The sequence below is a fragment of the Cotesia typhae genome, unplaced genomic scaffold (assembly GCF_013202065.1).
Source record: "Cotesia typhae breed Kobodo isofemale line unplaced genomic scaffold, CoteBio_Ctyphae contig_4, whole genome shotgun sequence".
Lineage (NCBI taxonomy): Eukaryota > Metazoa > Arthropoda > Insecta > Hymenoptera > Braconidae > Cotesia > Cotesia typhae.
The window spans coordinates 8,044,240-8,063,570 of NW_027423748.1; the positions used below are offsets into that span (position 1 = coordinate 8,044,240).

General features: G+C 29.6%; 4 protein-coding genes across 5 annotated transcripts in view; 2 read left to right on the forward strand and 2 right to left on the reverse strand.

The window, feature by feature from the left end:
- The window catches only part of LOC141527235 (ELAV-like protein 1), a 50,291-nt gene extending 38,229 nt beyond the window's left edge, over window positions 1-12,062 (reverse strand). The window contains exon 1 of the mRNA XM_074242599.1: window positions 11,920-12,062. The gene's annotated coding sequence lies outside the window, so the exon portion shown is untranslated. The remainder of the gene's footprint in view (window positions 1-11,919) is intronic.
- LOC141527458 (cytosolic carboxypeptidase 6) lies at window positions 393-11,053 on the forward strand. The gene is made up of 6 exons (XM_074242958.1): window positions 393-411; window positions 7,002-7,794; window positions 8,417-8,620; window positions 9,200-9,423; window positions 9,545-9,740; window positions 10,610-11,053. The coding sequence occupies exons 1-6, from the start codon at window positions 393-395 to the stop codon at window positions 10,938-10,940; spliced, it is 1,767 nt and encodes a 588-aa protein (XP_074099059.1). The 3' UTR covers window positions 10,941-11,053.
- Window positions 12,063-14,525: 2,463 nt separating the features above from the next.
- Window positions 14,526-15,858, forward strand: Tim10 (translocase of inner membrane 10). 2 transcript variants are annotated; one of them, XM_074242424.1, is made up of 2 exons: window positions 14,526-14,645; window positions 15,083-15,858. In XM_074242424.1, exon 2 carries the CDS (start codon window positions 15,363-15,365, stop codon window positions 15,639-15,641), a length of 279 nt encoding a protein of 92 aa, XP_074098525.1. In that variant the 5' UTR covers window positions 14,526-14,645; window positions 15,083-15,362; the 3' UTR covers window positions 15,642-15,858. The 2 variants fall into 2 exon arrangements, with proteins under 2 accessions (XP_074098525.1, XP_074098526.1); XM_074242425.1 differs by having other exon boundaries at window positions 14,529-14,641.
- A 409-nt stretch (window positions 15,859-16,267) lies between these two features.
- Window positions 16,268-19,331, reverse strand: Rcc1 (Regulator of chromosome condensation 1). Its single transcript, XM_074242094.1, has 6 exons — window positions 19,184-19,331; window positions 18,956-19,039; window positions 18,280-18,659; window positions 17,639-18,005; window positions 17,288-17,560; window positions 16,268-17,057 (listed from the first exon to the last, which is right to left on the reverse strand). Coding segments are annotated over exons 1-6 (1,296 nt in total). The 5' UTR covers window positions 19,185-19,331; the 3' UTR covers window positions 16,268-16,866.

The window sequence follows — 19,331 nt, forward strand, 5'->3', positions numbered from 1 at the left end:
ATTTTAATTTTGAAAAAAAATTTTTACATTAAATTACTATTTTTTTTTTGAATTGTAAAATTATTTGATGCAATTATTGTTTAAAATTTTTGCTCTGAATTTTTTTTAAGCGACTGCTAAGTCTTAGACTCATAAATGATGGTTGAGAAAAAAAAAGAAAAAATACACACAAAATTTTTTAAGAGATAAAATGAAGAAATTTTTTAAAAGAAAAAAAGTTTTTGCATTTTGGACGAGTCCAGTCACAAATATATTCCATATATCGATTCAACAAACCCAGGGTAACGGCGAGGGGGTTGAAGCTGAGGAGACTGGCCAAAGTGTCGCCAAGTTGAACGTTCTTTTTCTGGTACGTCAGTGTGTTGTGCTAAGTCTATTTACGTTTATTAAATATGTCAGATGCAGATTCTGGTACGTTATTTATTTCCTACTCTAAGTACTTAAATTAATTTTAAACCGGTGGATTATGATTGTTGTATGTTATTATCATCACTGTTATCATTATCATGCTGTTATTTCTGTTATCGGAGAAACGTAGATAGAAGATAAAAGAACTAGAATGACAAAAGTGGTAAATAGTAAGCGTGAAAGCAATTTTACCGTACTGAGTTGACGTGCGTTTAGTTGTTATTGTCATACATGACTGAAAGCTATTGCGAGAATGTGTATTTATATTTAACTATATATGTATATAAATATATGAACCAGAGAAAGAAAGAGACAGGCGTTGAATTGTTCGCTCGTATGATTATGACACGAGAAGTGTTATGGTTATAGGTATTATATTGTAATATTTACGTCCATATGGCGAATTCGTTTATTTAAACAGTCACGAAATATTTTCATCAAAATTGAATCTTTTAGCCGAGATATTTATTTTATTATTTATTGTTTTATGAATATCCGCAGTGTGGATTGAATTAGATGGATGTCTGGTTTGATCGATGATATTAAACATTTTATTTTACGGTGACAAATTTTTTAGATTTATCACTTTTATTATTATTATCTAGATTTTTAACAGAATAATAAAAATTTTGTCTCCAGGATAGTCATATGATAAAATGGGATTTTTTTAGTGAAATTTAGTGTCATTGCAAAAGTCTAGAATTTGTGCCTTTTCAAGGTTTCATATCATTCTCACCGATAGTAAATTATTATAATAAGTATTTGGGCTGAATTTGAAAATGCTCTATCTCTAGATACATAATTGAGAAATGACCTTGTATCTCGTGAACTATTGACATTTTTAAAGATATAAGCTCATCCCGATGTTACACTCATCAAGAGCTTTCATTTGAGTACCCATATCAATTTTTCATATATTTATATATTATATATATATATGTATTTATGAAAAATATATAAAAATGCATGTGGGTACTCAAATGAAAGCTCTTGATGAGTGTAATATCGGGATGAGCTTATATCTTTAAAAACGTCAATAGTTACAAAAGTACAGGGCAACTTAACAAAAGTCATTATTTAATAAACCAAAATTTTATTTATTTATAATTTAAAAAAAAAAAAATCCCAATTTTTGTTATATGGTTTAAAAATTTTAATATTCAAGAATATATTTCCTTAAGAATTTTTCAAAGTTTAAATTACTTAAAAAATTACAACTATTTCATTGACTTAATAATATAAGTAGATCTGTCCCATTAAAATTCAAATTTTTAAGGACTTTTTTTCCAAACCATTTGTATTATTTTTGAAAAAAATATTTTTCCTCAGTCAAGTACTCTTTTTTCCATTGCATATATAATATGAAAGCTAATATTTTATTTTCTGGAACATGAGTTTGGCGAGTAGAGACTCTATCGGACAATTCCATCCCCATTCCCGTACTCCGTAATTACAGTTGTCACTAATCGAACGCAATACCGAGAAAGCGAGTATGCATGGATATTGATTGAGTTTTTCAACCGACAAATAAAAAAAAAAATTTTTTTTTAATCGACTTTTATTGCTTACGAGTCAATAATTTATTTTCATTCCATTTAAAAAAATTTATTTCTGCGTACCTTGATTTTAAAAAAGCGATATGAATCAAAGCCTCGTTACAAGTGTAACCAAGTGAATCGGGCTTGAATACGAAACAGACCGGAATCCGATCCTTCATCCTCTCCACAATGAAAGCTTACTTTGTCAATGAAAATGCAACAATAGATACCAATTGCAGGTTTATTGTTCGCTGCAATATCATTTTAGTACGAGTCAAATTTCACGCGCTTTGCAATATTTTTAATATTTACTCAATATTTCTCAATTATTAAAAATTCCAATTTTTTACCCTCAATTTATCAAAAATTATAAACTTTATGCATAATTAAATTCAATTCATTAAAAAAAAAAAAAAAAAAAAAAAAAATTCTTCATCTCACGAAATTGAATCGTCGGGCTTATTAAAAAATTCAATTATTCAATTATTCAACAGATTTAAATAATTTAAATATTTCACATCACCGCGAATTTAATCAATAATCTCTGCAGCTAATTAAGCCAAAGGATAATATTAATTTTAATAAATCCCAGTATAGAAATAGGATGTTACTTTTATAATATTTCTCTGCTGAAAGGCTTGACATAAATAGCAATTTCTTCATTTAATACTAGCGCTTATAATTTATTTAACAATGAAATCATTTTTTTTTTTTCTACATGCGATGTGATGATCCAGGTGGATCATTCATTATCAGTCTACCTTTGAGAGACATTTCGTAATTAATTTAGATGCACGTCAACCTTTTGCGATATCGATGTACAATGCTGAAAATAACAACACGTACTACTTTTATCCTCGATCTGCCCATAAAATCCGCTTTAATCTCAATTAATTAACTAATGAATAAATAAGCAAGTGTATAAATAGATCTTTTATAAATTTGTCCTCTCTATTTATATTTATAAAAAATAAACAATACAAACTAACATAAAAAGGATTTTAAATTAAATTACCAGGATCCTTGATTAAATCTCCGTTTAACTTGATCTTTGATAAAAGTTATCCTTATCAGTCTTCAGATAAAAAAATTTACGGTAAATTGAAGCTGATCACGTTTTAAATATCGCGTGTGGATGTTTTGCAACCAAGACTATAATTTATTATTGTGAATTTTATTTTGATTTAGGTAATTTGCGAAATTATAAGTAATAAATAAATGATAATTTGTCTGTAAAAAATTATTTAGTGTAAATTAAACTTTTTTTTTTTGAAAAATTAAATAGAAATAAAAAAATGATTGATAATTGGTTAAAATTATATTTTTAAAAAAAATTTTCAGTGATTATAGATAAGGTTGAAGTGTCAATAGCCAATTAAAAGCGATAATTAATAATCATGAACGGAAATCGAGTGAACTCTGAGTGAACAAAAGAGCTAAATTTTGAATTATCGAACAGTACAGGGAAGTTTGTATCAACAAAAGGTAATACGCTGCTGCGATAACACGCTAGGAAAATTTAGGGTGTGTCATTTTCAGGCACTTATTAGTTCGATTATTGAACTTTCAAGCCGTTCAATTTAATTTTATAATTAATTTTGAATTTTGATTGATAATTTTTGAACTTGTATAATTTTTTGGTTTAAAAAAATTCAATAATAATAATAATAATAATAATAATAATAATAAAATCTCATTAAATAGTTTACAGTCCAATATCAATTAAAACTACACAAACTTTAAAATTCCCCTAACTTTTATTACCATCATCGCCGGCATTGGTACTCACAAAATCCGAAAACAAGAGAAATTTACTGATGCGAATTATTGTACATAGGATTTATCCTCGTTAATCTCTTCAAAGTACGTCGGAATAAATTTTTAGCTCTGCTCTGCTTTTTCTCCTCTCTAATTTTCACTCGCTTTTGTACTCTTTGTTAATTATAATCGAGTACACTCCATCCTATTTATAAATATGTATAGAATAAAAACATTAAACACATACATACATAGATAATATATATATATATATATATATATTCATGTACCTTTTTATGTACAACACCGCGATATAGATACATTGTAATACACAGGTAAATTTACGGCTCGCAAAAAAGTTTTTCCCAATTCTCGACTCAGAGTTTCTATTTATCGCTTTCATGAAACTCATCAACCCCGCCCACATCGATTCTGTTAACGAGCTTCAACTTGTACCAGGTTAAATATAATAATAATAATTTAAACAATTCAACTAAAATCACGAAGTCCATCGCAGATAAACAATTTTATTGAGCCACAAAAAAACCGCGAATTGTTATGTAAAAGTTTTTATTAATAATTCATGTCAATAAAGTTATTTTATTTATTTTTTTTTTTAATAAAAAAATTATATTGATCTCTATTATTCATAAATAAAATTTTTTAAAACTGCCGGTTAAAAATTTAATATCAAAACTTTTTTATCGATATTTTGTCAGGGGATCAAGAATCATGAAACCCCCCCAAAGGATATAAATACATAAAAAAAAAAATTTTTTTTTGAATCAAGTAAATAATTTTGAAGAATTTTATCTTCTTGATTTCAGTAAAAAAATTTTTAAACTAAGAAATTTTTCTTTAAGTGAATTCAAAAATTTTTCGCCTTAATTCAAGACAATGAAACTCTTAAAAATTATTTTCTTGGTTCAAAAATTTTTCTCTTGAATCAAGTTAATTTTTTTTTTTCAGTGTAAAAAATTAAATTTAAACCTTTCTAGTCATGTAATTATTTTTAAAAATAAAAATAAAAATTTTCACTTGAGTTCAGGAAATTAAACTGTTACTTTAATCACAAAATTGCAATTTTTTTATAATATAATTCGAGTCTATTAGACGCGAATTTTCACGCGAGTACTTTAGCTGCTGCTCCAAGTAGCGAAAAAAAAGTGATGGAATGATGGAACAGGAAGATCGTTTGAGTAACGCGATCGGTTAATATAACCAGAGATTGCATGCCATCACGAAAGGGCTTTCAATTGCCGAAGCATAAAGAGGAGCCATAATATCAACGAGGTTATTATTATGTGATATAATATGTCTTGCTCTTTATTGGGCACAACCAAATTTTATTTGATTAAAAAGTCATAATCATAATTATAAATTCCAATCAACAGGTTTTGCATCAAGGCAGTTTTTTTAATTATTCAGCTCACGCTTGAGCTCTGAATTGTGGATTAATTCAATAATGGTTAAGTTTGGTCCAACTTTTGATTGATGAGTTTATTTTAAGAATTTTGATTTTTTAAAACAAACACAGAATAGAGTAGAATATAATAATAAGCAGTTACCAGGAGCAGAAAGGTGTCAAACACAAGCACGAACAGTGAGCGACGTGGTGAGATTGACCGAAACGCGATCCTCTAGTTCATGCTTAGAACTATGCTTCAAAGTGTTGTGCACGTCGGTGCATTAACGTGCGATGGGTTGGCAAAAGTCGACCTCTGGCTTTTGCTATCAGTCTTGTGCCGTATTTTCCACCGGGTGGAACAATTCTGTGTGATACTGTTTATTGTTGTTCTTTATAATGCACGGCAGAGATGCGCTGGAGCATACTAGTCTTTATCAACGTGCTGGTACTTTTTTATTTTTCCACATAAAAGTATTTTATATCTTTGTTAGTTTTTTTTTTTTTTTTTTTAAATATGAATAGACAAAAATATATATTGATGTTACTAGCACAAAGATATACAAAAGATGGAGAGAAAATTAATTTTTCTGGAAAAGTCATTGATGATTTTTTGGTAATATTTAGAAGAGCTTTAAAAGATATGTACTTAAAAAAAAAAAAATAAAAAAAAATTAATTACAGAGAAGAAAATTTTTTTTGATTCAAGAATTTTTTCCCTTGAAATTTCTCGTACAAAAAAATTCTGATTCAACATGAATTTAATATTGAAATTTTAAAAATTTTAAGAAACTAAAAAAATTGAATTTTTTGAATTATTTTTAATTTGTCGATAAGAAAAAAAACATTTTTTTTTCATGTAATTAATTCTTGGTAGAGATAAATGATAAAAATATAATACAAAAATAGTGAAATGGAATTTCATTGTTAAAAATTTAAATAGCAGTACATAATTTAAAATGAAACCGAGGAATTTTTCTCCTTGATTAAATTTTTACAAAAGTTGGAGGCAATTTGGGGTGAAGCCAAGCTCCAAGCTCCCTTTTACCGTGACAAAACTTTCAACAGATTCTGTCGTGCATCGGTAAAGCAATTATTCTTCTGCGCGTTTAATCCACTTTTGCATGCGGTCCTCTTCATTTGGTCTCTTCCATCCGAATGAATTAGTATTTCTATATATGTATAGAGATATGTATATAAATATATTAGTCTGGAGTCTGTACAGCCGCACAACGCATGCCGATTCCTATTGTCCCTTTTCAGTATTTACTTTGGTGAAACGAATTGGATTTTTAAAATTTTCTCACGCAACTGACGTTTAATCGAACACCCCTCGATTCTCATTACAACGTGAATTCATTTACCAATAAGTATCTATTCATCCTAAAGCCCGGACCACGTTTTAATCATCGATATTCATTATTCATTATTCATATGCAAGGATTTGATCATTTTATTAATTTTTCTTACAATTATTTTGACTGTTTAATTTTTCGTATGAAAATTTATCTTATTTTTTTTTATCGTAAAAAATATATTTTTTTAACAAGTAATTTTCAAATATTTAAATATTTATTATCAAAAATAAAAATAAATTTTCTTTAAAAATTGTTTAATGGTTAATTATTTTTTATCTTGAATCAAGTTAATTTTTTATGTTCATTTTAAGTAATTTTTTTTTCACTTAAATCTAAGCCTTTTATTTCTTCTACTTGTCACTTAATTCCAAATAAAATCAAATAAAATAAATTGTGATAATTTTCATAAAAAAATTCATAAATCTCATCATAAAATCTAATTTTTGATAGTTGAATAAAAAAAAAGAAAATATGATAAAATATTTAACACAATTTTATCAAAGAGAATTGAAAATAAAAAAGTCTCTTTTGCAGACAGCGATGATAGCGATGCAGAAGGAGGACTTGGAAATGTCAGCCGACTGATTATACGTCCGCCAGGACACAGCGGCAAAGCAAAAAAAGGTCATTTGTGCTTTGACGCAGCCTTTGAAACCGGAAACCTCGGACGGGTGGACCTAGTTTCGGAGTACGAGTATGACCTCTTCATCAGGCCGGATACATGCAGTCCGCGTCTGCGTCTGTGGTTTAATTTTACAGTGGACAACGTTCGCCTGGACCAGCGCGTGATATTTAACATCGTTAACATATCAAAAACCCGGAATTTATTCCGTGAAGGCATGACCCCGCTGGTGAAGAGCACCAGCAAGCCAAGGTGGCAAAGGATCCCTCGTCGGCAAGTTTATTACTACAGATCACCCCAGCACCAGAATCATCACGTGCTAACTTTTGCCTTCAATTTTGATCGCGAGGACGACGTTTATCAGTTTTCCCTCTCGTACCCCTATTCATACTCCAGGTACCTCGGCCATCTTGACAATCTCTGCACCAAGTGCTCCTCGGTGAAGCGCGAAACCTTGGCTTCCTCCATTCAGAAGCGCAAAGTTGAGCTCGTCACTATTGGATCCAATGCTGAAGAAAAACAGAGGAGAGTTGTGGCTGTTTTGAGCAGAGTCCATCCTGGAGAGTCTCCTTCTTCGTTTGTATGTCAGGGGCTGATGGATTTTTTGGTCAGTACGCATCCTATTGCTCAAGTTCTCCGTGATTATGTTGTGTTTAAAATTGTTCCGATGCTCAATCCTGACGGAGTCTTTTTAGGGAATTACAGGTAATTTTTTTTATTGTAAATTTTAGTTTTTAATTAAAAAAAAAAAGTGTTGTAATAAAAAAAAAAAAAAAAAAACGCACATGCTCATTTTTTCTTGACCCAAGAATTTTGTTCTCCAGCCAAGAAATTTTTCTTTCTGTATAGAGAGGATTTTATAATGCGTCAATAATTTTTGTATTGTAGTTTTTACAATTTATGTGATGATAATTCTTGTGCATCTTAAATTGTTATTTTAAATTATTGAAAAAATCTTGAACAAAAAAAATTATTCTGAAAAATTTCTTAATCTTAAATCAAGCAGAAAAATTTGTGTGAAAAAATTTTCTATTTAACTTGACTAAATTTTACTTGATACAAAATTTTTTATCTTGAATTTAATTAATTTTTTGTCAGCAAAGATTTAATATTAAAAAAAAAAAAATTTGCAAGAAGAAAATTATTTAAAAACATTTTCCATTAAAAATTCTCTCGAATAGAAAAAAAAAAAATTCGCTCGAGTTAAAATAACTTTTGGCTCGCCGTAAAATTGTAAAAGTTAAATTGAAAGTTGACTTTTACAAAATTATACAATCGACGGAATGATATCTTCAGCAGAATAATTTAAGAGCGTTGTTTACACTAGATCAACGCTGATGGGTGTAGATCTGAATCGGGCTTGGAATAGAATTTCGGAATGGATTCACCCAACTTTGTTTGCGACACGAACACTCTTAGAGGGTTTGGATAAGAATGCAAATGCGCCTCTCGATTGTGTTATTGATTTACACGCTCATACTAATGCCAATGGGTTATTTGTTTATGGAAATACTTACGACGACGTATATAGGTAAGATCAAATGACCTTTTGCTTTATATTTTTTTTTTAATTTTTTGAAACTCTATTTTTTAAAAAATTGCATTTTATTCCCGCACTATTGATGAAAGTTTTAATAATGATTCATAAATTTTATACGTTTGACTCCTAAAGCCAAAGTTTCTTTATCTAAAATTAAAAAAATAAAAAAAAAAATTTTTTTAATGAATTTTAAAGTTTTTAATTATTTAATTTTTGATTGAAGAAAAAAATTTTACAAAGCTTTTTATCAAGCATTCAATTAAAAAAAATAAATCATCAAGTACTTAAATAAATATTTAATCACGAAATTCAATTCGCAAAATTTAATTGCTGTTTGTTAAAATCAATAACTCATCACTGTGTTTCACAACATCTCTATTTACAAATAAAATTACTTTGTATCACAATTCAACATCCGACATTTTTGATCACCAGCCAAAAAAAAAAAAAAAAAGCGTCTATAGATAAAAGCCGCAAATAAAATAAGATAAAAAGGATAATTGAATAAAAATCACACAAATTTGTTAAGTAAAAACAAAAGTATGTAAACTAGAGCTGCCAGCCTTTCAGGTACGAAAGACACATTGTTCTCCCAAAGCTCTTGGCTCAGCACACAGAAGACTACAATCCAGACAATACAATGTACAACCAGGATCCTCATAAAGCTGGAACAGCACGTCGTTTTTTGTGCTCTATTCTCAGTGAGCATGTCAATTGCTACACGATTCAAGTTTCTATGTATGGCTATTACCGTAAAGGATCTCCTGAGCTTCTTCCTTATACTGAGGAAAGCTGTATCCTTTTTTTTTTTAAATATAAAGCTCCCTTGTATTTTATTTTATTTTAAATAAATAATGAAATAATGAAATAAATTTGGAAAAAATGAATTCCTTAGCTGGTAAATTTGGGATTTAGATTACAGAGTAGGACGAAACCTAGCCCGAGTCCTGATGGAGTATTACAAGCTGACAGGATTGATACCCTCGGGACTACCCGACCAGCCGTCGAACAAACGGGGCCGTCAGTCCAGACAGAGGTATCGGCAACCCCGGGATCCACGACCCCGGACAGCCAGGACGCCTGCGCCCTTACATCTCGCAAGCATTCATGAGTTAGTATTTCAACCATCACATCGTATCGCATCCCATTATATATTTTCCATCTTTTCTCCTGGATACTTTACCTACCTCTACATCTTCCATCCACCTTTATCTTTCTTAGTTTATTTACTACAGTCCTACAATCCTAATACCACTCCTCATTATTATTACTCACTCGTATTTTAAAACCCTTTATGCTTCCTACGTCTATTCTGCTCTTAAATCCCCAGACATTCAATCAACTTTAGTATGACGTACAACGGATTAAAAACTCTCAGCTTTAAATTTTATCTAAGTCCTGTTGACTTTTACTAAATCGTAGAATTTTTAGTATTTTTTAGGAAAATTCTACATATTTAATTTATAATATTTAAATCAATTTTTAAGACATTTTTTTAACTGTTAAAATTAAAAATACTTTGTCAACTTTGAAGTGTTTTACACTGAAAAAAAAAAAATAAAATACGTCTATGAAAAATTTTTACATAATATTTTCTTGTCTGAATAATTTGTTGAATTAATTTTTATTTAATTGAAATAAAAAATAAGCTTGTCAAAAAATTAATAAATTTAAAAAAATTTAAGAATTTTTTTTTTTCAGAACAATAATTTACTTTTTTTCTTCAATAAATCTAATCTAAAATTGGACTGATACAGACATTAGCAAATTTTTGAAAAAAAAAATTTTTTTCAATCAATTAAATCGGATTAAAAAAAAAAACAATATTTTTAAAAAATTGTAAGAATTGCCTTTTTCTTTTAATAATTTTTTCAAAAAAAAATTCCTAAAAATTATTGATTTTTAGATTGATCAATTTTTGACTTTTAGTCAATAGTCTCTCAAGTCTATTAACGCATCTTGTCTCAATTTGCTAACCAGGTACTTCAAGGAAGACATACCGGAATTACCCACGGGATCTCGGTACCGATCAATGAGCGGGACCAGAATGAACCTGGGGGCGGGTACTGCCAGTGCGATCGGCACGACCAGTGTCAAAAACCCGAGCTACAGGTATCGCAGCCCGGGGGCAGGACCACTCGACGCCGGCAAGTCTAACGGGCTCTTGATGATGCAAGGACATGCTGAGCCGAGACTGGCTATCATTGACTTTAACCAGCTGACCAGAGGTGGTCTGGACCGCGCGACCGGAAAAAATCGCGCTAAAATTCCAAGAAAGTCGCCCGATCGTTTTACCAAATTTAGGCGATAATTTTGGGTTTTAAATTGAATTTTTGTACATAAGCTTTGCTCTCAATTTTTTGAAGTATCAATTAAAATACAATTACTTTACTAAAAACTTCAATTCAAAGCTTTAGGGGTCAAATTTTGAAAAAACAACAAAGATACATTAAAATTGGTCAAAATTTTTTTTTTTATAAAAATTTTTTTTTTTTTATTTCAAAATTTATAATCAAAAATTTCTATTTAAAATTTTAAATTGATTAAAAAAATTGATAAAATGATTCAATAAAAACAAAATGAAATTTGTTTTGAATCAAGCAAAAAATTTTTAAATTTATTTTGATCAAAATCAAATTTTTGGTTAATAAATTTTTTTGCTTAATTAAAAAATCAAAATAAAATTTTTTCAAAATTCTTTTTGAAATATGAATTATTTATTAATTTTTTAAAGTATTAAAATTAATTTAAATAATTTTTTAATTTCCTTCCAAAAATTAATTAATTTAAACTGTCCAAATTCTTACAAAGTACAATCAATTTTTAACCATCAAAAAATTTTTTTACCTTTTACAAAATTCCAAAAATCTCAACCCCAAACCCTCTACCTTTAACCCTTTCCCTCCTCCTCGAAACCTCCCAACAAAGCAAAACTGATCCCACGAAAACAAAACAAAACAAATCAGCAATTCAAAATTTACTGCCACGCCTTAGCAGGCCATAATAATTCACATGATAAAATACACGCTGAGCCCCACCCCTTTAAACTTCCGCTGCACTCGATTACGATGTACCTCACCCGTTTATTATCAACTATTTTTAATTCACTTACACCCGTACTCAACCCCTCCCAACAAACTTCTATAAATTAATTAAACATAAAAAAAATAAAATAAATTCACTTACCGGCTCTTATCAAAACAAAACCATATTGTAAATTAATTATAATAATATAAACAACAAATAAAAACTGAAATAATTTTCAAATTTTTAATTTAAAAAAATCATACCTGTATGAAACCGTAGAAAGTTGATGGCACGTGCAGAGAGTGTAAATAAAATAATTTACACCTGTTCAAACTTAATCGCGCGGCCAGACACCCTCGTAAGTAAAGAGGGTTAAAACCAGCTTATCTGGTTTTTTTTTTTTTTTTTTTTTTTTTTTTTTAATTATTTTAATGATAATTATTATTATTAATTCAACAAAGTACGTAAGACTTGATATTTACACTCTAGAGTAGATACCTGCAAGCGCAACTACGTTGACTATAAGTAACTAGTTTAAGTACACATACATATGTATAAACTAATACAATAATGAGCACTAAAAGGTGCGATTAAAAAAACCCGACGAAAGCCGCCTTTTATTATTTATAATTTATAATTATAATTATTATCGAATTACACGAATTTATTTATTAACTATCAATTATCTAGCTATGTCAATGTAAGTACTATAATATTAATGTACCGGTGATTATATAACAATAATCAACACGAATTATTAATACAACGTAATACAATGTAATCCGTAATGTAATATGTAATCAAAAATGAAATAAAAACGTAAATAAATGAAACTAGCGAAAGAAGGGAGCAGACAAGCGGCCAGTAGCTTCTATCCCTGGACTCGACGAAACTGGGCTCGATGCTCGATGCTGCTGGTTCTCGATCATCGCGAAAGGGGTGGCTTTCATCCACCATCCACCATCCACCATCCGCCCTTCTAGCTCTCTCTCTCCAGCCCAGACTCCTATCCCGTGTGTGGCTCTACTCCCGTGCTACAGATGGGGATGAAGTGTGCTTGTATTTTTTCCTTTTCCAGTGCGGCGAGCGTGTGGCTCCCTCTGGGATCCCGGAGATGCAAAAGTGATCCACTACGATCCACTACGAGTGCCACCACCCTCGAGTACTCGGACACCCTCGATAGTCCTGGGACGTGTTGGGGTTGGCCGAGAGCAGGGCGGTGGTCGTTGAACCAAGGTATATATAGCAACGAGTATCTGCGTGGATCTCGATGCGCGAATTCCCGATTCCGGTTTTATATATATATTATATATTCTATATTGTATATTGTATATTGTATATATCCTATGGCGGTCTGAATGAGCGCTTCCATCATGTCCTGAGCGTGTATTATATCCTCCAGCAATTTATCAGTCTGTCTCGCTTCAGCTGATGCCTCGAATTGCCTTTCATCCCCTTGTTTAATTTCTAGGCTCTCTCTGCCTGTGTCTGTGTGAGGGATTGCATTTTCCCCATCATGCTTTCCACGAATCACGTCGCTTTGCGACGGGAGTGGCTGCTGCGACGATAAACTCTGTTCAGAGATCTAGACGCTACAGGACTTTAACTATTACTATTGCTGCGAGGATGAGCACCGAATTCAAAGACCCTTGTTTGTCTGTTTCCATTATTTTAACGAATGAACGCTTCGATAGATGGATGGGCGAGCGAGCTTCCAAGAAAGCTCTATCGAGTTTCAATGCGAGAAAAAATTCGAGTAAATTTTCACTTAGTTCTGGGGTAAAGAAATTTAACGCGGAGTTTTTTTTTGAATAAATAGATGAATAAAAAATTTTTTTTTTGTTCCTGGAGTTATAAGATCCTTCAAGACTATCAACAATACATAATTTTAATAATTTACAAGTTCGCAATACTCCTCAGAAATGTTAATCACTAAATATATTTTACTTTAATCAAAAGCTATTGTACCTAACTGGAGAATCTATTTTGTACACAGAAAAAAAAATTTTTTTTTTTACTACAATTTTTGATGATCTTAAGGAGATATTTTGAGTGATAAAAGAATATAAAAAGAAGAAGAAATTGAGAAAAAGTGGTTATTTGAAGAAATTATGTTTCGAGTCGAGAGTAAACATCTGATAGAGGACCCGGAACAAAGATAGGAAGACTACTAGAGCAAAATAGAACGATGTAATTCGCAGAAAATGGAAGGCTGATGGAAAAAGGAAAACAAGTTCGGAGGATTTAAAGATACTTGAGAACATTTTTTAATGGAAATTACAGTGAGGAAATGGAAAAATAAATTATTTATTTTTTGTGAATTTAACTCTTGTTAAGTATTTTTAGGGTAAAGTGAATTCCTGAGAACGATTTTCAAGTTAATAATTTTAAGAATTTTTTTAATAATTCAATTTTTGTAATTAAAACTTTTTTTTTTTTAATTTCACATTAAGAAATTTATAAAAACTATTAATGTTATTTTTTAATCGAACTGAAGTTAGCCGTCAGATTTTATTTAAAAAAAATTTTTTTAACAAATCAATTACAATAAAAAAAAGCTTTTAAAAATTTTCACTTGTAATTTTTATTAATTTCCCCATATGGAATTTTTTAATAATAATTTAATTGCTATAAAATTCTAAAAAAATTCTTAATGCCTGTCAATCTCAGTATCATAATTTTTTATTATAATTTATTTAGTAAAAAAAAATTATATATTTAATTAATATTTGTATATATTTGTATATATTTGTAATAATTGTAATTTTCGAGAACATCTTAAATTTTTCCCGCGAAAATTTAAATAAAAGCAACTACAGCGCTTCCGTCAAAAATTTGATTTGCGCATGTGTTCATTCTCACATGGTCTATGGTCTGCCGTAACCTTTATTGAGCACTAAGCAAAACGAGTGATTTTTAATTATCCAAGTGCATTAGTTAACATAACATGTTCAAATCACAACTGAGTAAAATAATAACTGGATGGTAGGTATGTAATTTGTTATCGCACCCACTATTAACATTCGCCAAAAAAATATTGATATTTTTTTAAATTTAGTTCCTAACCTCCAAATTATCGCTTAATTTTTTTCATTTTTATCAATCATTAATCATTAACTTTTAACTTTTTAATAGTTGTATAGTTTTTTAAAACTAAAAAACTTTAACAACAAAAAATTTTATTTAAAAAAAATTGCATTTAAAATTTTTTTTTAGTTTTACATGCCAATTTATTTTCTAATTTTTGTTTATAATATTTTCTTCGTTAAAAAAATTCTTAAAATAATTAAGCATCTACTAAATTCATTTTAAAATAAAATTTTGACAATATTATTTACTAATTATTATTATTTGCTGTTCATATTTTGTACTTGTCATCAATCTTAATGCCTTGGCATAAAAATTAAATAAATAAATATTTTTCAGGCTTGTCATAACAGTTGTTGGATTGTCATCGTTCGTGGCCTCCAAAAGATCAATCACAGCTCGTAGAACTGAGGAAATGCTACAGAGAAAAAGAGCACGTCTGGCTGCCCTTCAATCTGAAAATAATTAAAAATTATTTCTCTTCTAATCAATAATTAATTTATATATTAATAATAATTATTATTTTAATATTTAAGTTGTAAAAAATAATATTAATTATTATTACTATTTTAACAATCGGTTGTAATTAAAAAAAAAGAAATTAAGGTGAGAAAAAAAAATGGCTGGGCTACCGGAGTTGGATGAAGCAAAGTTGAAGCTGGTCCAGCAGCTGGAGATAGAGATGATGTCTGACATGTACAACAGAATGACAGCCGCCTGTCATCGGAAGTGCATCCTTCCCTCTTACAACGAACCCGACTTGGGCAAAGGAGAGTCTGTGTGCATAGATAGGTGCGTCGCTAAGTACCTTGATGTTCACGAGAGGATTGGTAAAAAACTTACCCAAATTTCTATGAACGAGCAGCAACAAGTTGAAGGAAACGCGGCTTCGTCTTAAAATTAAATTTGATATTGATAATTATTAATGGGACATGCATTTTATTTCATTGGATGATGTAAAAATTTATTTTATGGTATTTTTCTTTTGTTGAATACATAAAATACATTTTAGAGGCTGGTGGGCTTTTGATGTGTATGTTTAGTTGTTTATATCATTCAAATGTAGATACATTATTGTATTTAGATTATTTTGAAAATAAAATGTAGAAAATTTATTTAATTGATTTTAATGAAAAATTTTTTTAAAAAGCAATTTAAGTCTACTATTATTATTATTGTATCTTGTGAACTATTGACACTTTTAAAGATATGAACTCATCCTGATGTTACACTCATCAAGAGCTTTCATTTGACTACCCACATCAATTTTTCATATATTTTATATATTTATATATATATGTATATATGAAAAATATATCAAAATGCATGTGGGTACTCAAATGAAAGCTCTTGATGAGTGTAACATTGGGATGAGCTTATATATTATTTAAATTAATAAATATTTAAATAAAAACACAATTTAATAGAAAATTTCAAATTTTATTCAATACTTATATTTATAAATTAATAAATGCAATAAATTGCATAAAAAAAAAACTATTATATTTTACAATTAAATCATTCGTAATCATTAATCAAACAAAGTTTACAGAATTAATTAAATATCAAACGAAACGAATAATTGAAAAGCTGAAAAATAAACAAAAAAAAAATAATAGCTGAACAAAAATTAAATTAATAATTATTCTAGTTTTAAGAATATTTACCAACAATAACAGAGAGTCAAATATTATTGACTTATTATTAATTACTTTCATGAGAAAATAAATTAAGTATATCTGTCTTTACTTAATTAGATTTTCTTTTATCAAATTTATACACTAATTATACGTCTTACAATTTCTTGGAATTATTCATTTAATAATCTAAATAATTGTTATTTAAATTACGCAAGATAACTTGCGTCTACGTCGCGACATGATTTGTACTGACGTGTGTTGGTAGTTACCACAGTAATTTATTAATTGTCAATTATAAATATTTTAAGTAAAGGATTCTTAACTATTTTCATTTAGATAGAAACAAACAAAAAAAAAATTATGTAAATACGGCACTGAGCTTTGATTAAAAAAGTAAGTTGCAATTAATTTTTATTGAAAAATTTCTGTGCACCGATTTTTTTTTTTTTTTTTAATTGTTACTAAAAAGAAACTGGCTATATATTAACCAGTAGTTTTTTCCTTCGAAGGATGAGATTGAGCGAGGATTATTGTGTGTTGTCCTCCGCCAGAAACTCTGACAACATTTTTGCCTTCTAATTGTTTGCTTTTTATTAGCACTGGAGTGTCGACATCGTCTTCATTACCAGTACCCAGTTGGTTGCTTGATCCCATGCCCCAAGCATATAGTTCTCCTATAAAAATAACATACAAATTTAAATGTCAATAAATATCTTTAAAAAAAAAAAATTTGTAACTGACGTATTTTTTCGAGAAATGTGCAGAAATACAAAAAAAAAAAATTTTTCTTCAAACTAAAAATTTTTTTTGGACTTAGAAAAAATAATAGAATTTTTATTATACACCCTTGTGACATCTGGAACGCGATATTATTAATATTAACTAAATAAAAATATAAAATTACCAGAATCAGTAATAGCAAAAGATTGCGCACTACCAGCAGCAACATCAATAATTTTCTTCTTTTCTAAGCTTTCAACTTTTGTCAATTCTGTGGCATCATTACAATTAGAACCTAGACCAAGTCGACCGTATTCTTTACGCCCCAAAACATAAACACAACCAAGATCATCAAGGGCTATTGTATGATGTTGACCGCTGCTGATATGTTTCCATTGTTTATTACTAAACGTTTTTGATAAATTAGGCTGGAAATATGGTACAGTGTCTTTGAGACCTGAAAAAATAATTGAAATTAATATTAATTAAGAGAAAAATTTTTAAACTAAAAAAAATCAAGTTGAAAATTTTTTACCTATTTGGTGATAGTTATTCAATCCAAACGCCCAAATATCACCAGTCTTGCGATCTCTGGTCAAAGTGCAATACTGGCCAGCCCAGATGTCATCGAACACCAAGTTGCGGGAAACTTTAAAACCAACTAGTCCTGGTGTAAGTACGTGTAACAAGGCATTACGGGAGTGTCGGTCTACTGATCTTGGCGGAATACGTCCAAGCTGTCCTTGCTCAGCGCATCCACAAGTGTAGACACGACCGCGGTCTGTCAGCATCACCAAATGATCAGCACCAGACGCTATTTTTACTATCTTTACCGTCGGCAATACTTCTATCGGTAGGCTCTCTTTGCCTCGAGGTGTCAAGCCCATACCTCCGTGTGAATCCTGGTGAATAAAAAATTAATGCTAATTTTGGTATTTTTTTTTTGCTTTCATATAAAATTATTAAAATATAAAAATTACCATTAATTAAAGTTGTTATATTAATATTTTTCAATTGATTTTTTTTTAATTTTTCTACTTGCAAAAAATAATTTTTTGATTAAAAAAAAATTTCTTTTTTTTTTTTTTTATAAGAGATTTATACTCCACATTGATTAAAAAATTTAATTGATAAAAGATATGATTAAAAATTAATTAAATAATAAAAAAAAATTACCCTAAAAGATCCCCAGGCAAACACTCGACCATCATCTAATAAGGCAGCGCTGTGGGAGTCACCTGCAGTCACTTGAACAACAGTACCATCCAATTCTACCAATCTAGGTGTAGTCTCTGAGCCCTCTACAGAAGTGTCACGTCCTAGAGCGCCTTCGTCATTGCACCCGAAGGTCAATACCTTGCCCGACATGGTCAGACAGACGTTGTGCATACCTCCAGCGGCTATTGCCACTATGTCATTGTGTCCGGGAATGACAGCTGGCCGCGTTTTCTCCATAACATCTTCGCCGAGGCCCAATTGTCCCACATCACCTTGACCGAATGTGAGCGCAACACCTGGTGTCATAATACCTCGTAGATCTGGTTCTACAATCTTTTCTGTAATACACAAGTCGGTTAATTTATTTTATTATAAATTATAATTACAGTTACAATAAAAAAAATATTTATTTCTGCACAAATAAATAAATAAATAAATAATTATAATTTATTTACTCAATTTAAAACAAAACATTGAATTTATAAAATTTAATTGCAATTTATATAATTTACATTGACAAAAAAAAATAAAATTCAATGTTTTGAGTCTTAACCTAACTGCAGTGCGACTGCAGCGTGAATTAAAATAATTAAAAGTAAAAATAAATAATAAATATAAAAAAAATAAAATTTACCTTTTTTTTTCATCTGTTTAGGCTCATGAACTTCTTCCTCTTGAACAGGAGTTGCTGTGCGTTTAGTTCCTCTCCTTGGCGGCACTACAAATAATTTTCAGGTTAGCTTGAAAGTTTATAAATATAAATAATAGACACATTGAAAAGTAAATAATTATTTTGGTGAATATTAAATAGCTGGGTATATTAAATAAAGGGTAATGCAGCAAAAATTAATCAGTTACTCACTTGTTTGTTTGTTTATTGGTAATTAAAATTCACTTTATGGGATTAATGGTGGTTGGCGCCAAAAAACACGAGCTTTTAATGCAGGAGAAATAAACGTAAACGGTTAACTTGCGTGGTATGAATCTGCTTGTGTGACCGTTGGATTGTT